General features: G+C 41.7%; 1 protein-coding gene across 1 annotated transcript in view; it reads right to left on the reverse strand.

The window, feature by feature from the left end:
- Positions 1 to 23,203, reverse strand: part of FYCO1 (FYVE and coiled-coil domain autophagy adaptor 1) — a 778,329-nt gene that overhangs the window by 288,023 nt on the left and 467,103 nt on the right. The window contains exon 12 of the mRNA XM_075588587.1: positions 8,252 to 8,347. Within this exon, the coding sequence (XP_075444702.1) occupies positions 8,252 to 8,347 (96 nt within the window). The remainder of the gene's footprint in view (positions 1 to 8,251; positions 8,348 to 23,203) is intronic.

A 23,203-nucleotide genomic window follows, 5' to 3' on the forward strand; every position in this document is an offset into this window, starting at 1 on the left:
TCAACCCCTTCACGTCACACCTCCACCCTTAAGATGAAGGCTTTGTAATGACTGCCTCGTCCGGCGGTTTAACTGGCCTGACACGTCTTGAGGTTGCTGGCTCACTGGGACTGTCCTGGCGTGAAAGTCCATCGGCATTTCCATGTTCACTGCCTTTCTTATGCTGAATGGAAGAGTTAAATTCTTCCAGGGCAAGACTCCAGCGAAGGAGCTTGCCATTTTCCCCAGACACCCTTTGTAGCCAACTCAAGGGATTGTGATCAGTGATCACCGTGAATGTCTGGCAATACAAATAGGGCTGCAGTTTTCTCAGAGCCCACACAATAGCCAAACACTCTTTTTCGATTGTGGCATAAGCCACTTCCCTGGGCAGCAACTTTCTGCTCAGATACACCACAGGACGCTCTCCCCCCTCCTCCCCCACTTGACTGAGTACAGCACCGATACCTTAAGCAGAGGTATCGGTCTGCAAAAAAAACTTCTTTGAATAGTCAGGGTCAGCCAGGATAGGTGCACTGGCCAGCGCTTTCTTGAGTGCTTTAAACGCTGTTTCACAGGCAGGAGATCAGGCTACCAGAACTGGGTGTCGCTTCTGTCAAGAGTTTAGCCACGGCACTGTACTGTGGGACAAACTTCCTAAAGTACCCAGCAATGCCTAAAAAAGCCATAACCTGCTTCTTAGTCTTGGGGACTGGCCACTGCACTATAGCCTCAACCTTAGCTGGCTCAGGTTTGAGGTGCCCTCCGCCCACCCTGTGCCCTAGGTACAAAACCTCTGCCATACCTACTAAACACTTGGTGGGTTTCAGTGTGAGCCCTGCTTTATCTATTTCTGCTTAGCACTGCGGCTACATGAACTAGGTGACTATCCCACGTCCTGCCAAATACTGCAATGTCGTCCAGGTATGCCTGTGTGAAACCCTGCATCCCTTCCAGTAACCTATTGAAAAGGTGTTGGAAGGTAGCCAGGGCATTCTTCATCCCAAATGGCATCACTAAGAATTCATAGAGGCCAGTTGGTGTAATGAATGCTGAATTCTCCCTAGCCTCCTTGTTCAGCGGGATCTGCCAATAACCTTTGCTCAGATCCATGGTGATCAGATACCTTCCCCCGCGAGCTCATCTAACAGCTCATCCATGCGGGGGTGATATGTGTTCTGCCCGGCTTGTCCGTGAACAGAAACCTTTACTGCTCTAGCATAGCTCTCACCTGTACCTTCTGCTGTGCGCTGACCTGGGACCCTATCTCTACCTGTACTAGTTCTTCCTGTCTCTCCATCTAACTGTACAACATACATAGTTGCACTCATTCATCTTTCTGAGATCCGTGTACGGTCCAAACCAGGCAGCCATTAATTTGTTCTGAAGAGTGGGCTTTAGAACAAATACTTGCTTTCCTGGGATGAATGACACACATTCCCAGCTATCTTAAACTCCTACACCCACCACATCATGAATATATATTTATATCAAAAAAGAGTGCTACTGGGCGTGGCAAATGTATACAACAAAAGACAGGGGTACAAAGTTCAAATACTTCAATAATAATAATAATAATTACTTGGTTATTTAGTTAAACCCTTTGGCCAAAGCGTTATAAGCCTGCATACCAAACGTCAAAGTATAACCAATAATGCAGGTCCTACACTATACTATGAACCCTTCCTTTTACCTCTGTATTTTTAACTTTGTCCTTTTTGATACAATTATTGATTTGCAGGGCTTTATGCGTAAACTATGTCTCAATAAATTCTTCGATGTAAGGGAACAGAGTAAGGGGAATATGGTTGATGCTTCATCACAGTCATCCCAGTCCTCTACTGGAGACAGTTATCAAATATCAAACAACACATGGACATTCAGAGAACACTGTGCATTGTCCGACATGCAGGGATTAGAGAGAGAACAAAATGACCATCCGGTGACTACCAATATACCTGGGTCTAAAGATTTCTGTGGTACAAAACATACAACATTACGTAAAAAATCTACCTTCTGTCCAAATGCTTCTAGGGGTCCCTTCATCACCACGTTTGAGAAACTGGTGGAAAGGGACCTTAGAATCTTGGTGGAAGATTATACATTCAGTCCATTTAGGGGAAAAAACTTAAGAAGAGTGAATATTACGAACAAATCGTTGGTTATAAAAAATGTCGACAAAGGGGGGGCAATTGTTGTCCAATCTTCGGATCACATCCTTTCTCCCCCAAGCCTTTGTCACATGATATACTACAGCCAATCAGAGTTGGGATTTAGTTCCCACGCTTTGATTGGCTCCCGTACCATGTTACTTTTGTTGAAGTCATCTTAAAGGCAAATGAAGCACAGCCATTCTGATTGGCTGGCGTAATTTTCTTTCAATGACGTCACCAAATATATTTTTTTTTTTGCAAAATCACATGGTTTTCACGGCCCAATCAGGGCCGTGGGAACCATATGATACAAATATGACGTCATAGGCCTATAAAAGCCTATGTCGTCTCATTTTTAAGCCAGTCACCGAGGAGGAAGGACCTCCCCTCCCAAGAAGAGGACAAGGGCGTGGCGCAAGAAGGTAAGAAGACCCTGGAAGACCCCGGAAGAAGAAAGAAGAACACAGATGAAGACCCCCATGACGGTATGGATTACAAATAGAAGAAAGAAGACACACACTTGGATTGTAATGGCTTTTTATTTTATGGCTACCTGTGAATTGTTTGTTTGAGAGCATGCGGTTGCCCGGGAATCGGTGAGTGGGCCATCTAATGGTAAGTAAACAAAAGAAATGTATTTTATGTTACAGGTTTTTGAATTTTTTTTAATGTCATTTTTTTTTTATGTCCATTTATTGGCCCTGGATTTATGCATGTCCCTATGGATATACATACATACAGGGACACTGAATAGTTGTATTGTAATTTTTGATGTAATGTAATTGTTTTTTATGCTCATTTATTGCCCCTGTATGGATGGATGTATATCTATATGGCTAGAGATATAGGGATTATAACTGATTGTTTTGCAAATGTTTATTTATGTTCTTTTGATGTTTTTAAAATGTATTTTGCAGCTTTATTTAGAAATTGGTGTGTGTAATTTAATTTGATTTAGTTACATGTCATGTTTAATGGTCTTTGCAATAATATATTTCAGGGGCTTGCTTTTTAATATTGCCTCATTTTTGGTAGTTAGATTTTGTATGATGGTGGTTAATTTGAAGTTGAATTTTTTTCACAATGGTTTGGTTTTTAGGAATTGAATAGTGAATTGTGTAATTGATTTGAATTTGATTGTAATTGATTGTTGATTTGATTAATTGATTGATGGTTAAAATATTTGTTTACTTGCTTAGTTTTAATTTGATTGTTTGAATGGCATTATATCATGTTGGTAATTGTTTATTGTTTATTGTTTATTTTATTTGGAACATTGATTTGGCATAGTGTTACATGATGCACAGATTAATTGCATCATGTACACACTAAAATTTTATTGTTTGATTGCCATTGGCTATATATTTATTTGTCTAGGTGCTTTTTGGTTGGGAGATGAGATATAATTTATTTTGCAATGTGCTCATTTTATTTTCAGATGCAATGTGCTGGTTTAATTTTCAGGTGCAATGTGCTGTTTTTGAGATTGAGATTTCATGTTTTTAATTCTGCATGTTTGTGTAATCCTTAACCATTTATTTGTGTATATATATATATATATATATATATAGTCAGGTATGGAGATTAGCACTCACGGTTTTGTTGCAGGAGGCAGATGCTTGCCCCATAGAGAGTATGTAGACATATGGAGACCAGGGGATCCTGATAGCCAAAAAGAGACAGCACACTGCAGGTATGGTATCAAAAAAGTGTATTCAGTAACACAAGGCCGCCAACGTTTCGGTCCTCCCCACTGCCCTGAGGAAGGTCCCGTTGGGAGGACCGAAACGTTGGCGGCCTTGTGTTACTGAATACACTTTTTTGATACCATACCTGCAGTGTGCTGTCTCTTTTTGGCTATCAGGATCCCCTGGTCTCCATATGTGTATATATATATATATATATATATATATATATATATATATATATATATATAAAACCGCTAAGGTGATTAAGGGGTTAACTGTCATTTGAAAGTATTTGCTACTGTATGTATTTTTTTGTCAACGGAGGCTGTTTGATGACCAGACGCCCATCACATTGCCAGGGGGTAAGTAGAACTCTATTTATTTACTTTATTGATGCTGTTTTATGTGTTTAATAATGGGCAAATAATCTATTATCCATATCTGATAGTAGTTATTTTGCACATTACAGAACTGTATGTGTTGGGGGGGGGTATTTATTTAAATGTATATGACAGGTTTATTTATTTTTACATACAGGGTTGGTTCCTTAGGTCTGAGGGGACCTCTGGAGACCACCTGAGGACTCCCCCGGATGCCCACGGGTACCAGGCTGCGGACCCACGGGGACACCTGCGGGGAAGAACCGGGGTCCCCACAGCTGTGGGGGCCCCACGGACCCATAAGGACCAGCTGAGGGCCTCAGAACCCCGTGGGAACCACCCGAGGACCCTCAGACACCTATGGGGCTGACCTGGGGACACCCAGACACCCGTGGGCCCACCCGGGGAGACCCCATTTGGGGCCCACGGTGACCCGTGGGGACCACCTGGAGGACCACGGCACCTGGCGGGGACCACCCGTAGGTCTCCAGACCCTGGAGTACTGGTACCCTGTGGGGTCAGCGGACACCCTCCAGGGCCACCGGGGACTCCCGTGGGCCTGGGTTATTAACCCTGTATGTAAAAGAATAAATCATGTAATTATGGGGGGGGGCACAGGGGGTGGGTGGGTTATCTATGGTTTATTAAATATAGTGATGTTTATTGTGGGAAGCAGGGGTGGGGGAATTGTCCCCAAGCCAGGGTGGGTAGGCCTCCCGAGTGGGCAGTGGTTGAGGGTGGTTAGGCCTCACGGTTTGGTAGTGGGGAGGGTGTTTAGGCCTCCCTGTGAGTGGTGGGTGAGGGTGGGTTAACCCCTTAATTACTATAGTGGTTAATAACCACTACGGTGATTAAGGGGTCAGGGGACATTACATTGGCTCTTTTTATTCTTCTGTATGTTTTGCAGCACCCGAGGGCATGGACGGTGATGAAGATGAAAATGGCCTTCATCATGGCAGCCGGGCAAGGGTGAGTGCAATATGTATTTATTGTATTTATTCTGCTTTATGTATTTTAATTGGGCAAATGCACTATTATCCATTTGTGGATAATAGTAATTTTACCCATTACTATACTTTATGTGTTAGGGGGCGGGGGGGGGTATTTATTTATAAGTATTTATGTTTTTTTTTGGGGGGCACATAATTGGTATTGCAGGCAAGCGGGGACCCCCGGGCTCCTGCGGGGACACCCTCTAGTATGATTGCTGTGCATCCCCAAAATTACATATATATACTGTATGTTAGGGGGTATAGGGGTTGTTGGTGTTATATATATATATATATATATATATATATTAATATATATATATATATATGCAAATACAACTGTATGCTCATCTGCATGTCTTAGGCAGGTCTGCAACCCCGCCTTTCCCCATCATCACCCAGCATACAGCACTTCCACTGCAGCAAGGGACTATGGGAAATGACATGCAAATGAGCACACAGTGTCACTTTTTGCCTCAATAACCATTTTTAACATGGTTCCCTATAGGCTTAAGCTTGCTGCATGGTCACAGCTTTGAGCACAGCCAGGGCTAAGGTGCATACCCAGAAAACCACCCACAGACAGCTGTTTCGACCTTGATGGGTCTCATCAGTGTGGAGTTTATTTTAACTGGGTATGCAAAAGAGGCTATGGGATAGGCTATACCATAATACTGAGTTAAGTTATGGTGAGTAAAAAAAGTGACAAAAACCCTCCACAGGAAAGCAAATATGCAAATACAACTGTATGCTCATCTGCATGTCTTAGGCAGGTCTGCAACCCCGCCTTTCTCCATCATCACCCAGCATACAGCACTTCCACTGCAGCAAGGGACTATGGGAAATGACATGCAAATGAGCACACAGTGTCACTTTTTGCCTCAATAACCATTTTTAACATGGTTCCCTATAGGCTTAAGCTTGCTGCATGGTCACAGCATATATATATATATATATATATATATATATATATATATATATATATATGTCTTGTTTACTGTATATATATATATATATATATATATATATATATATATATATATATATATATATATATATATATATATATATATGTATATGTAGACATACGTTACCGTTCCAAGGTCTGGTAAAGCAAGAGAGAGCACTCAATTGTAGAAAACTTCACAAAGTGTATTGGTGAAAATAGTGGTACATCAAGAAACCCAACGTTTCTGTCCTCCAAAATGGGACCTTCCTCAGGGGGATACAAGTACAAGTACAATACTGAGGAAGGTCCCATTTTGGAGGACCGAAATGTTGGGTTTCTTGATGTACCACTATTTTCACCAATACACTTTGTGAAGTTTTCTACAATTGAGTGCTGTCTCTTGATTTACCAGACCTTGGAATGGTAACATATGTCTATATTATCCATAAGGGGCAAGCACCTACAGCCTATCAGCACCCAAGGAGTGCCAACTGTTCTATTTGACTATGTATATATGTATATATGTGTGTTTATTGTGGGGCTGTAGTGTGTTGGTTTTTTATTGGGGGTAGCGAGGGTGGGTGAAGGGGGTATTAGCCCCAATGGTGGGTGTTTAGGCTTTGCGGGTGGGTAGCAGGAGGGGTTAACCCTTCATAACCGTAGTGGTATTAACCGCTAAGGTAATGAAGGGGTTAAGTCCACCCGCAACCCCCCCACAAGGCCTAAACACCCACCAAGGGCCAAATACCCCCTTCACTCACCCCCGCTACCCACAATAAGCCTGTCACGGGTGGTTAACCCCTTCATTGCCTTAGCGGTTAGCCGCTAAAGTAATGAAGTGGGCTGTAAATGCATTTTTTCTGTCTCGGATGCATGTCGGGGGCTCCGGTACTGGTATTAATGGGTATCAGCTCTGGAGACCCCCGGCATCAATCTGAGGCAGGAAAAAGGTCAAAATATTTTCTAAGTGCCGTCCGCCGCCCGTGCCGATACTTCTCCCTAGCAACTTGCCAACTTTAGTTGGCGGGACGGATTGGCGGGGAAATCTAAATTCTAGAGTGGCGATCAGCTGCGTAAAGCTGATCAGGGCTTCTAGAATTTAGCCGGTTTCAAAAAGTAGCGACGAGTGCCGAAAAGTGGCTTATCGGGGCTTATCGCCATGCGGCTGCCGATAACTTTTTTCCGGCAAAAAAAAATTTGCTGATTTTTTGTGTTTTTGGCAGCTTATCTGCACTTATTGAATCGCCAAGGCATTTTTGCCGAAAAAATGGCGAAAAACAGCTTTTCGTGCTTAGTGTATGAGGATGAGGCGTAAAGAAAATGTATTTCAATAGTGGCGCTCTATTTATAATTAAAACATATGTTAACACAATATTAACAATTTGTAACCAAAGTGAATATAAATGTGGTGATACAAACAAACATTTGATGCAGCTGTAACCCAAGGCAGGATTGCTCTCTCAATCCCAGGCAAGTGAGGAAGTGATGATCGATGGGAAGTGCAAAACATGTGAAAACAAACAATATATATCTAATAGAGCAATATTGTTGATAAAAAGTGAGATAAATCTTCTATAGGAATCAACACTTACACCATTGCTGAAGCTGGGTAACCTGTCCTCAAAATTGAAGAGGCAACATCTAAAGATACCGTTACGTGTATAGATCGATTCTCACTTTTGTGAGTATAATAATCATAGACCTATAGAAGATTTATCTCACTTTTTATCAACAATATTGCACTATTAGATATATATTTTTTGTTTTCACATGTTTTGCGCTTCCCATCGATCATCACTTCCTATGAGGATGAGGCCCCTGGTCTAACGGTTGTAGGGCGGTGGTTGTATACATCCCCACCTCAGCCTCACATTCTAGTCTCATTTGTAGTGAGCACACGTTACAGTGACTTGCGGTAATGCATTCTGATTCTTTCTAAATATCGTGGTAACACAAATGACAAACCGTTCGGTGGGAACATGTCAAACCATTCGGGATGGCAGCAATTTTATCGAAGCTACTAGAATAGGTCCCTAAGTCTCTTTCAAAGCTTTTCATTCATTATAGAATTGCCCAAAATAGCAAAAAGCACAATATAAAAACTTTTACTTACATAAGCTCTCCTGTTGTCAATAAGTGTATTTCATTATCCTGTGCCACCTGGAACTCTTCTGAATCAACAGGAGTCAGTAAGTTTGATGAACTGTTCCTGTGCAAACCAGAAGTTAAACAAACTTTACATATATTTAAGAATACCAACTGTTAAATAATTTTACAGTGTTTCCCAGCACAATAGTAATAAATGCATAAATAAACATAGAATAGGTTTCCTTTTTGCACCTACTGTACAGTGGGTATGCTCAAAGACCAAAAATCTACGTATTGATACAGTATATATATATATATATATATATATATATATATATATATATATATATATAGACACACATATATAATTAACAGAGAAAATTGAGCGCAAATAACACTACTTTAACAAAATACAAACAAATAAAATATATACTATCCTTAGAAAGTGCAGCTCCTGAAACAGGACTCAATCCCAATCCAAACAGCAAACGATGAAGAACAGCAGGTGCGCAAATTTCATCAGAACATGGAAGGAAATAAAGACACCCAATAGTGCAATATTGTCTGGTTCAACAAATAGAGTATTAATGAGGATTTTTCACTCACATATTAGACGTGATGATCAAGCAGTGTGGTTGTTATAAGTTACCAACTTTTCTCCAAACAGGTACTCTGTGTTTACACAGGTATTATCCCATGAGAAGGGAGGGAAAATCCATATATAGAAAAGAAAAAGCAAAAATAGTATAATATTGCTTTTATTTAAAAAAAACATAAAGTAATGCACTTACATAAGTGACTTTGTGGTGAGCATTTAGACCACCCTGGGTCAATTTGAACGAACAGCACTTAACATAGCACTTTACATAGCAACAGCTTCTGCTTCACAGCCGATACAGCATCCACTGGGCTAGATAATGCAGTCCTCCGTTTTCAATGTCCTCAACAAAGTGTCCTTCAGCAGCACCAGACAATACTGCACCATTGGGTGTCTTTATTTCCTTCCATGTCCTGATAAAATTTGCGCACCTGCTGTTCTTCATCATATATATATATATACAGTATTATATATATATATATATATATATATATATATATATATATATATATATACATACATACACACAGGATATTTTATTGTTATTCATCTTCTGATCCCCCTTCTATACTAAACTGTTGAATATGTGGGTGAGTTATAAATAATAATAATCTGAAGCATTATATTTGGTAGTAGTAATCCAATACAATTTTTGGCAACTTTTTTCTAGGTTCCATCTCGTATTATCCATATACAATGGAAATATATATATATATATATAGATAGATATATATACAGTGTTCGACAAACCTATACATTTGCTCGCCCCGGGCGAGTGGATTTAACCCCCGGGCGAGTAAATATTGGCCCAAGCAGCACACGTTTGGTACTAGGTGGCAAGTAGATTTTTTTGTGTGGCGAGTAGATTTTTTGGTGATTTGTCAACCACTATATATATATATATATATATATATATATATATATAATGGAAATATTACTGTGTGCTCATTTGCATGTCTTAGATAGGTCTGCAACCCTGACTTTCATCATTATAGCCCAGCATACAGTGCTTTTAATGCAGCAAATGTTTCTGGGAAATGACATGCAAATGAAAACCGTGCAACCTCTTGCGTCTTATATATATATAATATATATTACTTGTGAGCACATTCACATGTCTTAGACAGGTCTTCAACCCTGCTTTTCGCCATTATGAATAAATATATATATATATATAAAACTAAAATCTTGTTTGTCTGCCACGCCTCTTGCTCGCTCTCATTGTCCTGCGGGCTGGGGTGACATCACGGCCAGAGCTATGCAGGCCGTGAGACTAATACCACCCTCCCACTGCATGCGCCTCTGAGACAGGAGACAGTGGCGACCCACACGCCTCCAACCGCCTCACACCCTCCACCACAGTCTTACACCCTCCACCCCTTCTCCTCACCCCGCGGGACCACCAGGACCACAGCCTCACACCCCTCCACACACCCACCGAGCGCGCCTCTCACTAACGGCCTACCCACAGGCCCTTCGCGCTGGGGACCAAGGTAAACTAAGTCAATCACCGCACTCTACTGCCCGGGAACATTTTTGGAGCATGGGGGGGTGAGGGGGGGGTAACGAGCAGGTGACCGATGTGAGCGCACTGCCTCACACCCTCCCGCACACTCACACCCTCCACTCACCCACCTCTTCTCCTCATCCCGCTGAACCGCCGGGACAGAGGTGAGGGCTCACCCCACAGGACCGCTGGGACCACAGCCTCACACCCTACACCCACCCGCCCACCCGGCTCTTAACGCTAAGCTAATTCATTCACTGCTTTTCAGAGCACCGCGGACAGAGGTAAGGGGGGGGGGGACCAACATGAGCGCGCCGCCTCACATCCTCCAGCACAGCCTCACACCCTTCACCCACCCGCCTCTTCTCCTCACCCCGCGGGACCGCTGGGACAGAGGTCAGGGCTCACCCACCCACCCAGTCACTGCCTCCAACCTACCCACCCAGTCACTGCCTCCCACCCACCCAGTCCCTTGCTCCCAAAGTCATTGCCAACCCAGTCCCACCAACCCAGTCACTGCCTCCCAACCTCCCACCCACCCACCCACCCAGTAACTGCCTCCCTAAGTCACTGCCTCTCTCCCAACCACCCAGTCACTACCTCCCTCCCACCCACACAGTCACTGCCTCCCTAAGTCGCTGCCTCCCTCCCTAGTCACTGCCTCCCTCCCATCCAAGTCACTCCCTCCCACCCACACAGTCACTGCCTCCCTCCCTCCCACCCAGTCACTGCCTCCCTCCCTCCCACCCAGTCACTGCCTCCCTCCAACACTCACCAAGCCACCCAGTGGAAAATTAAATCCCGGGCAACACCGGGTATATCAGCTAGTATATATATATATATATATATATATATATATATATATACTGTCTGCCCCATTTTAGGTCACAAAGTGCAGGAATAGTTAAAAATTATCCGTTCCACAGCTTCACATTAACTCAGGCTGCTGGATAGAAAATCCAGACCACAGATTACAATGGGTCTAGTTCTCCCTCACATGCTCTGTTTATTGCTGTTGCTAAAAGACTGTGCTGTATCTAGTGACCCTAAATGAGGGGGCATTGTTTTAAGCTGGGGAACCAGGTTAGTTGACCCATCAGCAGTTAGAGGCTGATTCTGATGTGTAGTTAGATCCCTGAAAGGGATAGGATTTCTTTATATGATTTGGGTTTTTTATTTCTTAAAAGTGACACTGTGTGAAATGCTGTGACCGCTGAATGAAAACCGCTGAATGAAAATGTCTGAGTGCCTCTAACCTACACATGTTAAAGCTGCAGTACCTTACTTGGATGAAAATAAAGCAGGCAGAAGCCTAAGTTAAGCAACGTAATACTTTGCATGTTCCTGTTTGTTGTATAATTAACCCTAGAAGACTGTGTCGGGAAGAACCCAGACAGACGTCAGCGCTACAAAAGATGGGCGTTTGTCACATATGGTGGAGAATGCGGGTCGACACTAAAAAGTCTGTGGGTTTGCAAAAAATGCGGGGCTTTAAAATGGCCGCCCAGCTGAACTAAAGTACAGATGCTATGAGTGAAGTCTGTCCCACTGTGTATATCAGTTGTGCTTCTAGCATACACAGAGAATGTGCGAAGTGTGGATGCAATAGCACCTTGAACCCAAACAGAAAACCAAAATGTTTTGCTGAAGAAGAAAAAAAATTGCATCTAGCAAGTGCTGTTTGTAAAGCTAATGCCTTTTGCTGAAGTGAGTGGATTTGCAGCCAGAAAGTGCTGTATGTAACTTGCTGAAGTGAGTGAAATTGCAGCTAGCAAATTGTCCCTGCCGGGTTTCTAAAATTGCCGACGTGAAATGTTTGTTGTGTAATGTACGTAACCATACAAAACAGTGTCCCTTCAGGCCATACTATGATCACGACCGTGGAAGAGAACCGCCCCTACAGATGAAAGCTGCAGAAGTGACAAGCGTCCGGAGCGCCGGACCCCAAAGTCTCCAAATTAAACCGTGGCAGCAAATGACTATGTCCTTACACCAGATCGAAGATGAACAAAAGCCCATAGTGCCTGGCGCAATCGTCCCAGGAATGACGACACGCCTTGAGATGACAAAGGCTACTGCTACCACCATAGGCAGAGAGCCAAGCGAATCAAAGAAAACAAGAACTGACTGAAAACTATGCTATGAGATGTCCCAGAAAGATGTGCAAAACTTCATCACAGAGTTGGGGGTTTCTCGGCAAGAGGCTAGCGCGCTTAAAGCAGAGCTGGAACTCTCACGCCATGAGGTTTATGCTCGCAGCACAGAGCTGTGTACATTGAAGGAAACCTATGAGAATACCCTGAGTAATCTAGAGACTGTAAAGAGAGAGAATGTAAGTCTGACACAGAAAAATTCAGACTTGACTGACCAGATCAGTGAAGGTGATAAGAAGCTTCACCAAGCAGGAAAAGTGGAGAAGCAATTGATCCAGGAAAAGTTAGAAATGCAGGAAGCACTGCAGAATACAGAATCAGCGGCGATCCAGGCAACACAAACTGCAGAGCTCCAAAAAAATGGAGGCGCTGATGCAAACCCAGAGCAAGCACCAGGAAGAGGTGAAGACCCTGAGGGAGGTCTGGCAGGATCAGGTTGAAGAGCTGCAGAAGCAGATGGCTGAGCGCGAGATACAGTGCGCCAAGAGGGAGGAGGTGTCCGTCCATCAGGTGGTCTGCCTGACATTGCGCTATGAAAGCGAGATGGCCGATATCTACAAGCAGCTGGACCACACGGCAAATGAGGGGGCCCGGCTGCAGCTGGAGCTGGACAAGACCCGGAAGGAGCACCTGCAGCTGCAGGTCAAGAATAGAGAAAATGAAACAGAGTTAAACCTTGCTCTGAAACAGATGACGGACATGGAGTCACAACTCAACTCCAAAAAAGTTGAATTAGCAGCCGCACTAAGTGGAAAAAGAAATAAAGAAGGACAGCAACAAAGACTCTACCAAGACATGGGAGAAGCTGCTAAAGTGGTTCAGTCTGGCTATCAATCCTACCTCCTAACCAAGCAAGCTGTACGTTCCTATACGTGTATCTTCAATGCTGTTGCAATATTATGATTTGCTATCAAGATGAAGTTGGAGAAAGAGATTCCAAGGCTAAAAGAGACACGGTCACAAAAGGAGACCAGGGAAAGTAAACTCAATGCCCTCACTGATAACAAAGAGGAAGGAGAAAGAATTGACTTTGATTGTGCTGCTGTTATTCCAGAAACAGATGGGCACCTTCCTGAGAATACTGAGAATATTCTCCCTGATCTGGGATTCAAAAATCCAGATCCTCAATTTCATGTATGTTGCCCAGATGATTATCAAACTAGTGAACACACCCAGGCCACCACAGAAGATGTTTTAGCCAAGTGGGTGGCAGTTCCTGAAAACACAAACTTGATTAAAAATCCTGATGACACTGTTAATATGGACTACGCTTATACAGAGGCAATTAGGTCTCCAAAACCCAAAGGCCTGGTATTGGCCCGAAAAGGGAAATCAAAGATTTCTGATGAGAGGAGACATCTCAGTAAGAAGAGCCTAGAAGGTTCAAAGATTGACAAGAAAAAGCGACTAAGGTCAACGCTGCGCCTGAATAGTTCCAGATCTCGCCACTCTGGACCATAGTGTGGAGCCAAGGAGAATCCAGTCCGAGTGTCTCATCAGTGGCTGAAGAAACAGTCCAGTCATTTGCAGGCTGCAGCGGGTGTTGAAATAAAGTCAGAGGGTGTTATGGACTGGAAGTCAAAAAAAAAAAAAAAAAAAAAGGAAAAATGTTTGGGAATGACCGATTTTTATGTTATGAGTGGACTATGGGCCTCATGCAGTAAGCGACGATTATGTGAAATCGGCAAGCTTACCGATTAGTCATGTTCTTGGCGATTTTTCCTCTCCGTATGCAGTAAGTGCCGAATACATTCAAAATCAAGCCGAAAACAAATCCGCCCACTCTCACGATGATTAGCCGATCACACACAGGTGTATCGGCGTGCGTGGCGGGGTGCTGTTAGGTTGCCCAATCACAAATCTTGCTGAATCAGGCGAAACAAGCATGTATTGGATAGCGCGCCATATTTAAAGGCAACGTGTACTGCTAATCATTCTCTGTGTTGTTGGGAGTGAGAGAGAGAGAGACGCACAGAGCTTGGTGATTGAAGATTTGCATATTGACTGAGAGACTTGTTGTGTATTGGGAAAGCTTTGTCCTTTGTTGTTTTGTTTACATCTTTGTCTTGTTTTATATGTGGAAGTGTTTCGTGTGATTGCCTGTACATTTGTTGTCTGTTTTTTGTGAGTGCTGTAAGTATGCCAGCAAAGCGTGGGAAGAGTGATGCTGGTGGGAGTGGGAGTGCTACTCGTGCGAGTACGCGTCGGAGTGAACGTACTGTTCAGGGGAGTGATGTTGCTGGTGCTGCGAGTGGTGTTGCTGGGAGTGGGAGTGCTGGTGCTGGGAGTGGGAGTGCTGGTGCTGGGAGTGGGAGTGCTGTTGCTGGGAGTGGGAGTGCTGTTGCTGGGAGTGGGAGTGCTGTTGCTGGGAGTGGGAGTGCTGTTGCTGGGAGTGGGAGTGCTGTTGCTGGGAGTGCTGGTGCTGGGAGTGGGAGTGCTGGTGCTAGGAGTGTGAGTGCTGGTGCTAGGAGTGGGAGTGCTGGTGCTGTGAGTGCTGCTGGTGGCGCAGTTGCTGATGGGGTGTCTGGTGGTGGCGTGCTTGCTGCTGGGCAGCTTCTGGAGGCTCTTCCATTGGAAGAAGGAGAGTCCAGTCAGCACCAGCCAAGCTCTGACCCTAAACCTGCTCGGAAGAAACGTGTGGAGAAGCCACGTAATCCTCGCTTCAATGACCAGGAAAATAGAGCTCTTGTCACTGGGATTCTGGAGCACTATGACAGTATATATGGACATTTACTAGGTAAGTGTACCTTTACATTTATTATTCAAATACATGTGATCCTAGATCATCTGAGTTTTGTTCATATGCAAATATGGGTTCACAATATCTTTCTATGTTAATTAGTGTGGAAACACAGCTTTTTATCATGCGTTACAAGGACAACTAAACACAGGCGGTCAATTTGCCATAACTGCATACAATATGAATGCAAGCTTGCTTACATGTATAGGTTTAGTAGTGAATGCTCATGTGCTTCACATATTACACCTAAAACAGCATGTTTGCTATCTCTTGGAACAGCTAGCAGTGTAGGAAACTGGTGCTTGTATTATTATTAATTAACCTCATATATTTTATATGTTTTTCAAGGGCGGACAAGTTCATCAAGCAGAAAAGAAATGTGGGACACAATAGTCATTGGTGTCAATGCGTGTGGGAATACTGTCAGGGACAAGTATCATTGTCGGAAAAGATTTGATGATATTAGGTCAAACTTGAAAAAGAAAATACAAGACCAACGCGTGCATGCTACTGGCACTGGAGGTGGGCCCACACCACAACGTCTGGAGGAGCTGCTTCGGGCAAAATTACTTCCCGTCGTCGTGGAGGGATTGCCTGGTGACCGTGATATTGGAATTTATCCCTCACAATTTCCACCAGGTGAGAAATATTACTGTACTAGGCGTGTCGTTGTTTACAGTTATTTTGCATATTTACGCAGCTTTTTATAGTGTCTTCCCAATATAAACATACCTACATCTATATATGTATATGTCTGTTTCTCTCTGTCTCTCATATATATATATATATATATATATATATATATATATATATATATATATATATATATATATATATATATATATATATATGTGTGTGTGTGTGTGTCTAATTAGACATATCTGTTGTAGTCCTACTAAAAGCAGTAACTAAAATACCACGTTGCATTGCGTGCTCATTTGCATGTGAATTCCCACAATGCTTTGCTGCATTGGAAGCAATTTATGGTGGGCGAAGATGGGGAACAACAGGGTAGCACACATGTGTAACACATGATAATGAGAAATTATTACTACCTACAGGTACAGAACATAAATATGTATAATATTATTGTGTATTTTATTTATTTTACTCCTACAAACACGACATTACTGCATCTTTTTAAACATGCATCAAATATATTGCATGCAACGGCCTACAAACATCACTTGCACTAACACATCTATAGTTGTTTATGAAAAGGTCCATTTTTGCTTTATGTCATATACAGACAGCATAATGAGGCACATGTAGAATATGGTATGTCATTCTGTTCATAACTTAAACACTGCAGACGATTATTTAGCTCCTCTACCATTGTGTTTAAGCAGCTGCAATTAATATCTCATCACAGCATACACTTCAACAGAGGGGGTGGGGTTCAGCACACACACAAATTACAGGCTCATTTGAGGGTCAACTTAGTTCACACCATTTTCACCTGTTTGAAGTAATTGAAAGGTGTGGCTCATTAGTCTTTTTGGGGAAGGGAATACCGTTCTTACAACCTGACTAGCACAACTGAAGTTAATCACACTCATTTGAAAGCTTAACTCTAGCTACTAAATGCCCCAACAACTCATTAGTTATCAAACCGTACGTCACACATTAGTTCACTCATATCTATAGTTGAACTACTATCAACGACACATTATTACACACTGCATGTGTTGTCTTGTTGAGTGACAGCCACATTCAGGTGTGCCACATATTCTATTAATGTACCACACATATCCTGTACCAAAAACAACACTTTTTGCAATATGACCACCTTCATGATAACCATTGTGAATGGTCATCTCATGATAGTTATGTACATTATGATACTGATATCACTACACAACATATGATTTTTATGTACAAATTTAATCTATTTATCCTCACGCATTAGTGCAGCAACATAGTATGTTGTATGTTAGGGAACTCAAAAGTTCTAAGTACACAGGCATGTACAGTGTTATTACAACTATTTATGTTCACTTTCACACACACATTTTCGGTTAAGGAACTGATGCTGTTAGGTACTCATAAATACAGAACATACAATAAGTGTTTGTTCAATATTTACACATGTAAATGTAAAACTAATGTTATTGTTATATATAGTTGCCCCTGGAGGACATGTGTCACCTGAGATGGAGCAAGTGTCTTCACCTGTGTCATGCAGCTCAACACACGTAGAAGGTGAGTGTATCAGTTGGTGGCCATATAATATGTGCACTTCTATATGTTATTTTGTCATGTTCATTATTTGTTTTGCACATCTTCTTTAAATAGGATTACTTAGTGTCAGTGAAAATGAAGTGTAAGGCAACATGTATTGTGTTAGTGATGTGAACTATCATGTAGGAGTTCTGAGTTTAGAGCAAGTTTTCATTCATTCATATTTCATACTGAGTCCAAACATTATTCGTAAGTCAAGGTAGTTTTTAATGCGAGGTTATAAAACTTAAGGAAACATGTTAGGTGTTACTTATGACACAGTACAATTACATAGTAACACAGCAGACATTAACATGCCATTTAATAATGTGTACATTTATTTGTAGAACATGATGATGAGGATTATGATGATGATGATGCCGCCATAGACACACAAATACAAGCAAGTGACCATGAAGAGGTTCCAATTGAAACTGTTTTACCGCCAAATCGTCCAGCAACTACCACATACGATGCAATTGTAGCTTCTGAGGGAAAAATTGTGGAAGCAGAAAATCGTCGCCATTCTGACCTTATGACAGTGCTGGAAAGGATGATTGCACTGCAGGAAGAAACAGTATCACAATTGGCACATCTCCACAGAGTCTTCATTGAAGTGCCTAAACAGTTGCAAAAAATCAACACCTCATTCGAAGCATTAGTTGTTCAGCAAACCCAAGCAAATTACTTGAGAATGACTAATGTACCACAATTCAACTTGAACACCTCACAGGCAGGATCTGTACATGCTGCTCAGTTTTCACCACATGCATCTGATCTTCATTCACCAGGTCCAAATGTTACCGGTCAAGTAGCAGACATTGCTGTGCAGGTTCCTGACGACATCCTACCGCTGCCATCTGTACAAAATCAGCAGATGACACCTACAAAGGAGGCGACAAAAAAAATACAGCACAAGCAGTTACTACTGACCAGTTTTTGGTCAAAAACAAAAAAAGACACACATGAAACAGAACAACCATCACTTGTGCAGTGTCTAGCAACTTGCTCACATGTGTCAGTGGGCACAAGCCCTGTCCGTGAACAGTCACTGCCCAAAAGCCCTGTAGGTGAGTCACTGCCCAAAAGTCCTGTAGGTGAGCAGTCACTGCCCAAAAGCCCTGTAGGTGAGTCACTGCCCAAAAGCCCTGTAGGTGAGTCACTGCCCAAAAGCCCTGTAGGTGAGTCACTGGCCACAAGCCCTGTAGGTGAGTCACTGGCCACAAGCCCTGTAGGTGAGTCACTGGCCACAAGCCCTGTAGGTGAGTCACTGGCCACAAGCCCTGCCCGTGAAGTGCCAGAGGCCACTCAAAGTGGCTCTGTTGTGGCTAAAGTTGTTGCAAAAAGAAAAAGGAAAATCCAAGAGACAACAAGCAGGCCTGTTACTCGCTCTCAAAAGGAACAAAAAAAATAAATGTTATAATTCACTAAATATGTCTTTGGCCTTGTTTTGTTGACTTCAGATTATCTAATTAATATTGTATGTATGCTGAAGACTGTGTTGTTTCCAAACATTCAAGTATGTTCTTGTACACGTGAAGTTTTGGAAATGTTACCAGTCAAAATTAATGATTAGTGTTATTAATATTGATGTATGAATCGTGTTTTCAGTAATGGTCCACCAGGAGCCAGTTGCTAAGTTTAGAGAAGCTGGCATTGACTTTGCAGCAAAACATTGCATTTGGGTGTGTTACTTGATGTAATCATTGCATGTGCATATTATTCACATGCAATTAAAAATACACCTATTTAACTGCAAACATCATTCTTGTACGTGTACAGCAGGATTATGTGTTAAATATTACTTACCTTTGCCTTGCTTGGGCATTGTAATGTTGTCCTTTAATCATTTATGTGTTCTTGTTTCAAGAACATCTCTGAATGTATACTAATATATATATGTAGTATGTATGGATATATGCACACACACACACACACACACACACACACACACACACACACACACACACACACACACACACACACACACACACACACTGTGTGTGTGTGTGTGTGTGTGTGTATGTATATATAGTACTATCTCAACTGGTATAGATGTATTTACAAAAAACATACACTTCATGCTTCCTTGTGAAAACACAGTATTTTAATAATACAGGCCTAATGTTTGAGAACTATACTAAGTGTGAGCCTCTAACAGTATTGGGTGCAAACAAATGTTTATTACTTAATTCACTCATGTTTATCACCATTTAAATAGGTTTCATACATGGCCTACTTACTGCCATCAATATGTTGTGTGTACTCCTGCAATATATATTTTTTATATATATATATATATATATATATATATATATATATATATATATATATATATATATATATATATATATATATATATATACACACACACACACTATATATATATATATATATATACACACAATATATATATTTATATATATATACACACAATATACATATAGTACAATATACACTTTATATATATATATTTATGAGAGAGATATATTTATATATATATATATATATATATATAGATACACACGTATTTAAACTCATGCAGACAGGGAGTTAACCAGACTTTCAAATACACACAGAAATGTCTGCGGGAAAGAAACATTTCATTTTGCAGGTATGTGTATTTCCTGATATGGCTGTCTAAGCACTATTTTCACACAGTGCTCTTTGTTATTTTTCAAGAAAACTCAATGTTACTTAATTAAAAGTGTAGGAATGTTTTCAGAAACGAGATAAAAAAAAGGATACATGTTTGTCCCACAAGCGGCTATCAGAAACCACAAATGTTCAAGCAATTAAAACTACACATCCAATTGGCGTTTGAAATGAGGAGTAAAAGTTTATACTTTTGTTGACCTTGAAAAGGAAACACAGCAATTTGTTAGCCATTGAGCAGTTTCATTTTTATGAGCAAAGGACAGATACCTGCACACATCTTTTGTGCTAATCTGCAATGGCTGTTGAATTCGTTAAAAATCAGAATCCGCAGTTAGGGTATAAATACATGGTATCAAAAGCAATTTTATCAACTTGCGGACACAAAGCAAGCACACGCCAAATCTATGATTTGATTCGAGCAAAATATCCTTACTACCAAGACCGTGGGCATGCGCGCAATTTTAATTCCTCAGTAAGATTCACTTTATCAACTAATGACTGTTTTGAACGTGTACAGGATAAGCTAGAAGACAAGTATGGTTTCTGGAAGATTGCGAAGGAAAAACATTTCACCGTCAAAGAGGGCACACATATTGTGCTTAAAGGCATATTTATTCCTAATGCCAATAGCAATGGATCCGCTACTACTGTTCCGTGTGAATCGATACCTGCTGCAATATCTGCACCCTCCATTCCTGAAATCCACATTGTACTAGAACAAAACTACTATGATTATGTAGCAAGCCTTTCAGCTGAAAATGCATTGGAATGGGTACCCGAAGAAATGAACCTACCTCCGGACCAATTGTTTGAAGAAAGCAGTGGCGATTCCTATGAGCGCTTCATGGAGGAGATGTGTGTCATACTGGATTCAGCGTTTGGGTCAAGCGTGGATGAAAATCCCTTGCATTTCTGGAGCGTCCAGTTGCAGGCAGACGAAGAGTTGGTTTTTGTAACCACCATTTTCACTTTCAATGCGTGGATACAGCGTAACATTGCAGACTACATAACATGTAGCGATCACAAAGAAATTGTTTCCTAATACAATATAGTAGAACCTGAAAGAGTAGTACACATTGCTGACGGAATAAATATACGTACTTTCCTATCCCTTTAAACATATTAGCAACATTTTACCATAACTCTAACACATACCTGTTTGGTTATCATGCAACATCTACAACATTTAAAACCGGGTCCACCACGTATGACGTGGGACCCTTGTCATGGGCCAAGGCGTCCTTAAAAAGGATTACGGATGTAAGTCCCGCCCCCAAGCGACGTGCGCGCCTCAAAGCCTATTGGCTGTCATGTTTTGTTATAGTAACGGTAACTGCAGTGTGTCATGCGTGCGGATCACTGTTTGTAGGCGTCAACTGGGCGTTAGCCGAATGTTAATTGAGTGGGAGTAGTGTTAGCGTGCGTTTCACGCTGGCTTAACATGACGTCACACGTATTGCATTTGCGCATTTTGTTATCGGACGTGCTTTCTGTGGAAACACGTCTGTTTAAAAATAATACAGATGTACTCGTTCATAACGAATGTAGTTTCGTCTTCATTGTAGTTGAAATAAAGATTGTATGTTTACTGGTATTTTCAACATGTATTGAATGCACAACGTACGCATTGTTTTGCGCATGCGCTAACAGTTAGTCGACCCAAGCGTGAAGTGCGTGCGCACACTAAGATGTGCGCGCACATTTTAGTATTCAGCCAACGTTCACTTCATATACATAGTTATGCCTGCTACAAATTTAAAGAAACATTACATACTGATGTACACTTGTACTTCTAACATATAAGTGAGTGACTTGTGTATGTACACAATCATATAGAGCTGTGTAACGCGTTGTCACGGATACATATATAGTAAGGTGCCATCTTTGACCATCATGTGTTTGCTGTATTTCAGAGATGTCGGGGAAGATACAATCGGATCAATGTATGATTTCAGAAGAGTCTACCTTTATATGAGATGATTGTGATGAGGAGCCACCGACTACTATACTACATATGGAACTAATTTTATATTGCTTGCAGCGCTTATTAACAAACAATTAAAAATGTGATACCCTTATGCCTATATTGCATAAGCACTTAATTATCATAATGATGTTGCAAAAGAGTGCCTCATGCATTTTTATTGAGTGTTCTTTAATTACTACTAGCATTTTATGGCATGGTGTGTTTTATATATAACAACCATTCCCACTCTGCTAACACATTTGTGTATTCTATTGTGTAATGGAACGTATGGCTGTCGAAACTATGTAACAATAATAATAATTATAATATGAGCATGTTCATGTATAGCGCTGCTAGTTGTACGCAGCGCTTTACAGACACATTTTTCAGGCTGAGGTCCCTGGCCCGTGGAACTTACAATTTTTTTTTGGCCGCCTGAGGCACAGGGAGATAAAGTGACTTGGCCAAGATCACAAGGAGCCGACACCGGGAATTGAACCAGACTCCCCTGCTTCAAACTCTCAGTGCCAGTGTGTGTCTTTACTCACTGAGCCACTCCTTCTCCCAATGTAAAGGACACTTACAACCAACTAGCCATTTCTTGTTAAAAATCTCTTGTTACATGAGTATGTTGATAAAATGGTTTGGGACTGTAGCAAATAATGTTATTGGCCAGATGTTGTGGTCCCCTACAATGCATGATGTTCTGAATATGACATCAACATCATGTAATGAATTACGTTTCTGTGTATATTTCATTAACCTAACTAACTATAGTTTACTGTGTTTATTAAACGTTATAAAAATAAATAGTATAGTCAATATGATGATATACACTGGCGACACACTTTATTCGAGCTCGGCTAGTCCCACGAATTCGGGTATACCCGGGTGTATTGAGGTTTGTGACTGTTTTCTGCCCGAGTGCATTGAGGTATTTTCGAGGCAGGGATTGAAGCATTTTATTCCCGCTGGCTGCAATAATGCACAGTATATACTGCTGCGGCACAGTTTATTCGAGCATTTGCCCGTTCTGTGCCGCAGCAGTAGCCTGGCGCGCGCCCGAGAGTGACGGGCGCGCGCCGAAGCAGCGGAAGAGCGCCCTCCGATCGGGGCGCTCTCCCTACCGCTGCCG

This window comes from Ascaphus truei, chromosome 2, assembly GCF_040206685.1.
Source record: "Ascaphus truei isolate aAscTru1 chromosome 2, aAscTru1.hap1, whole genome shotgun sequence".
Lineage (NCBI taxonomy): Eukaryota > Metazoa > Chordata > Amphibia > Anura > Ascaphidae > Ascaphus > Ascaphus truei.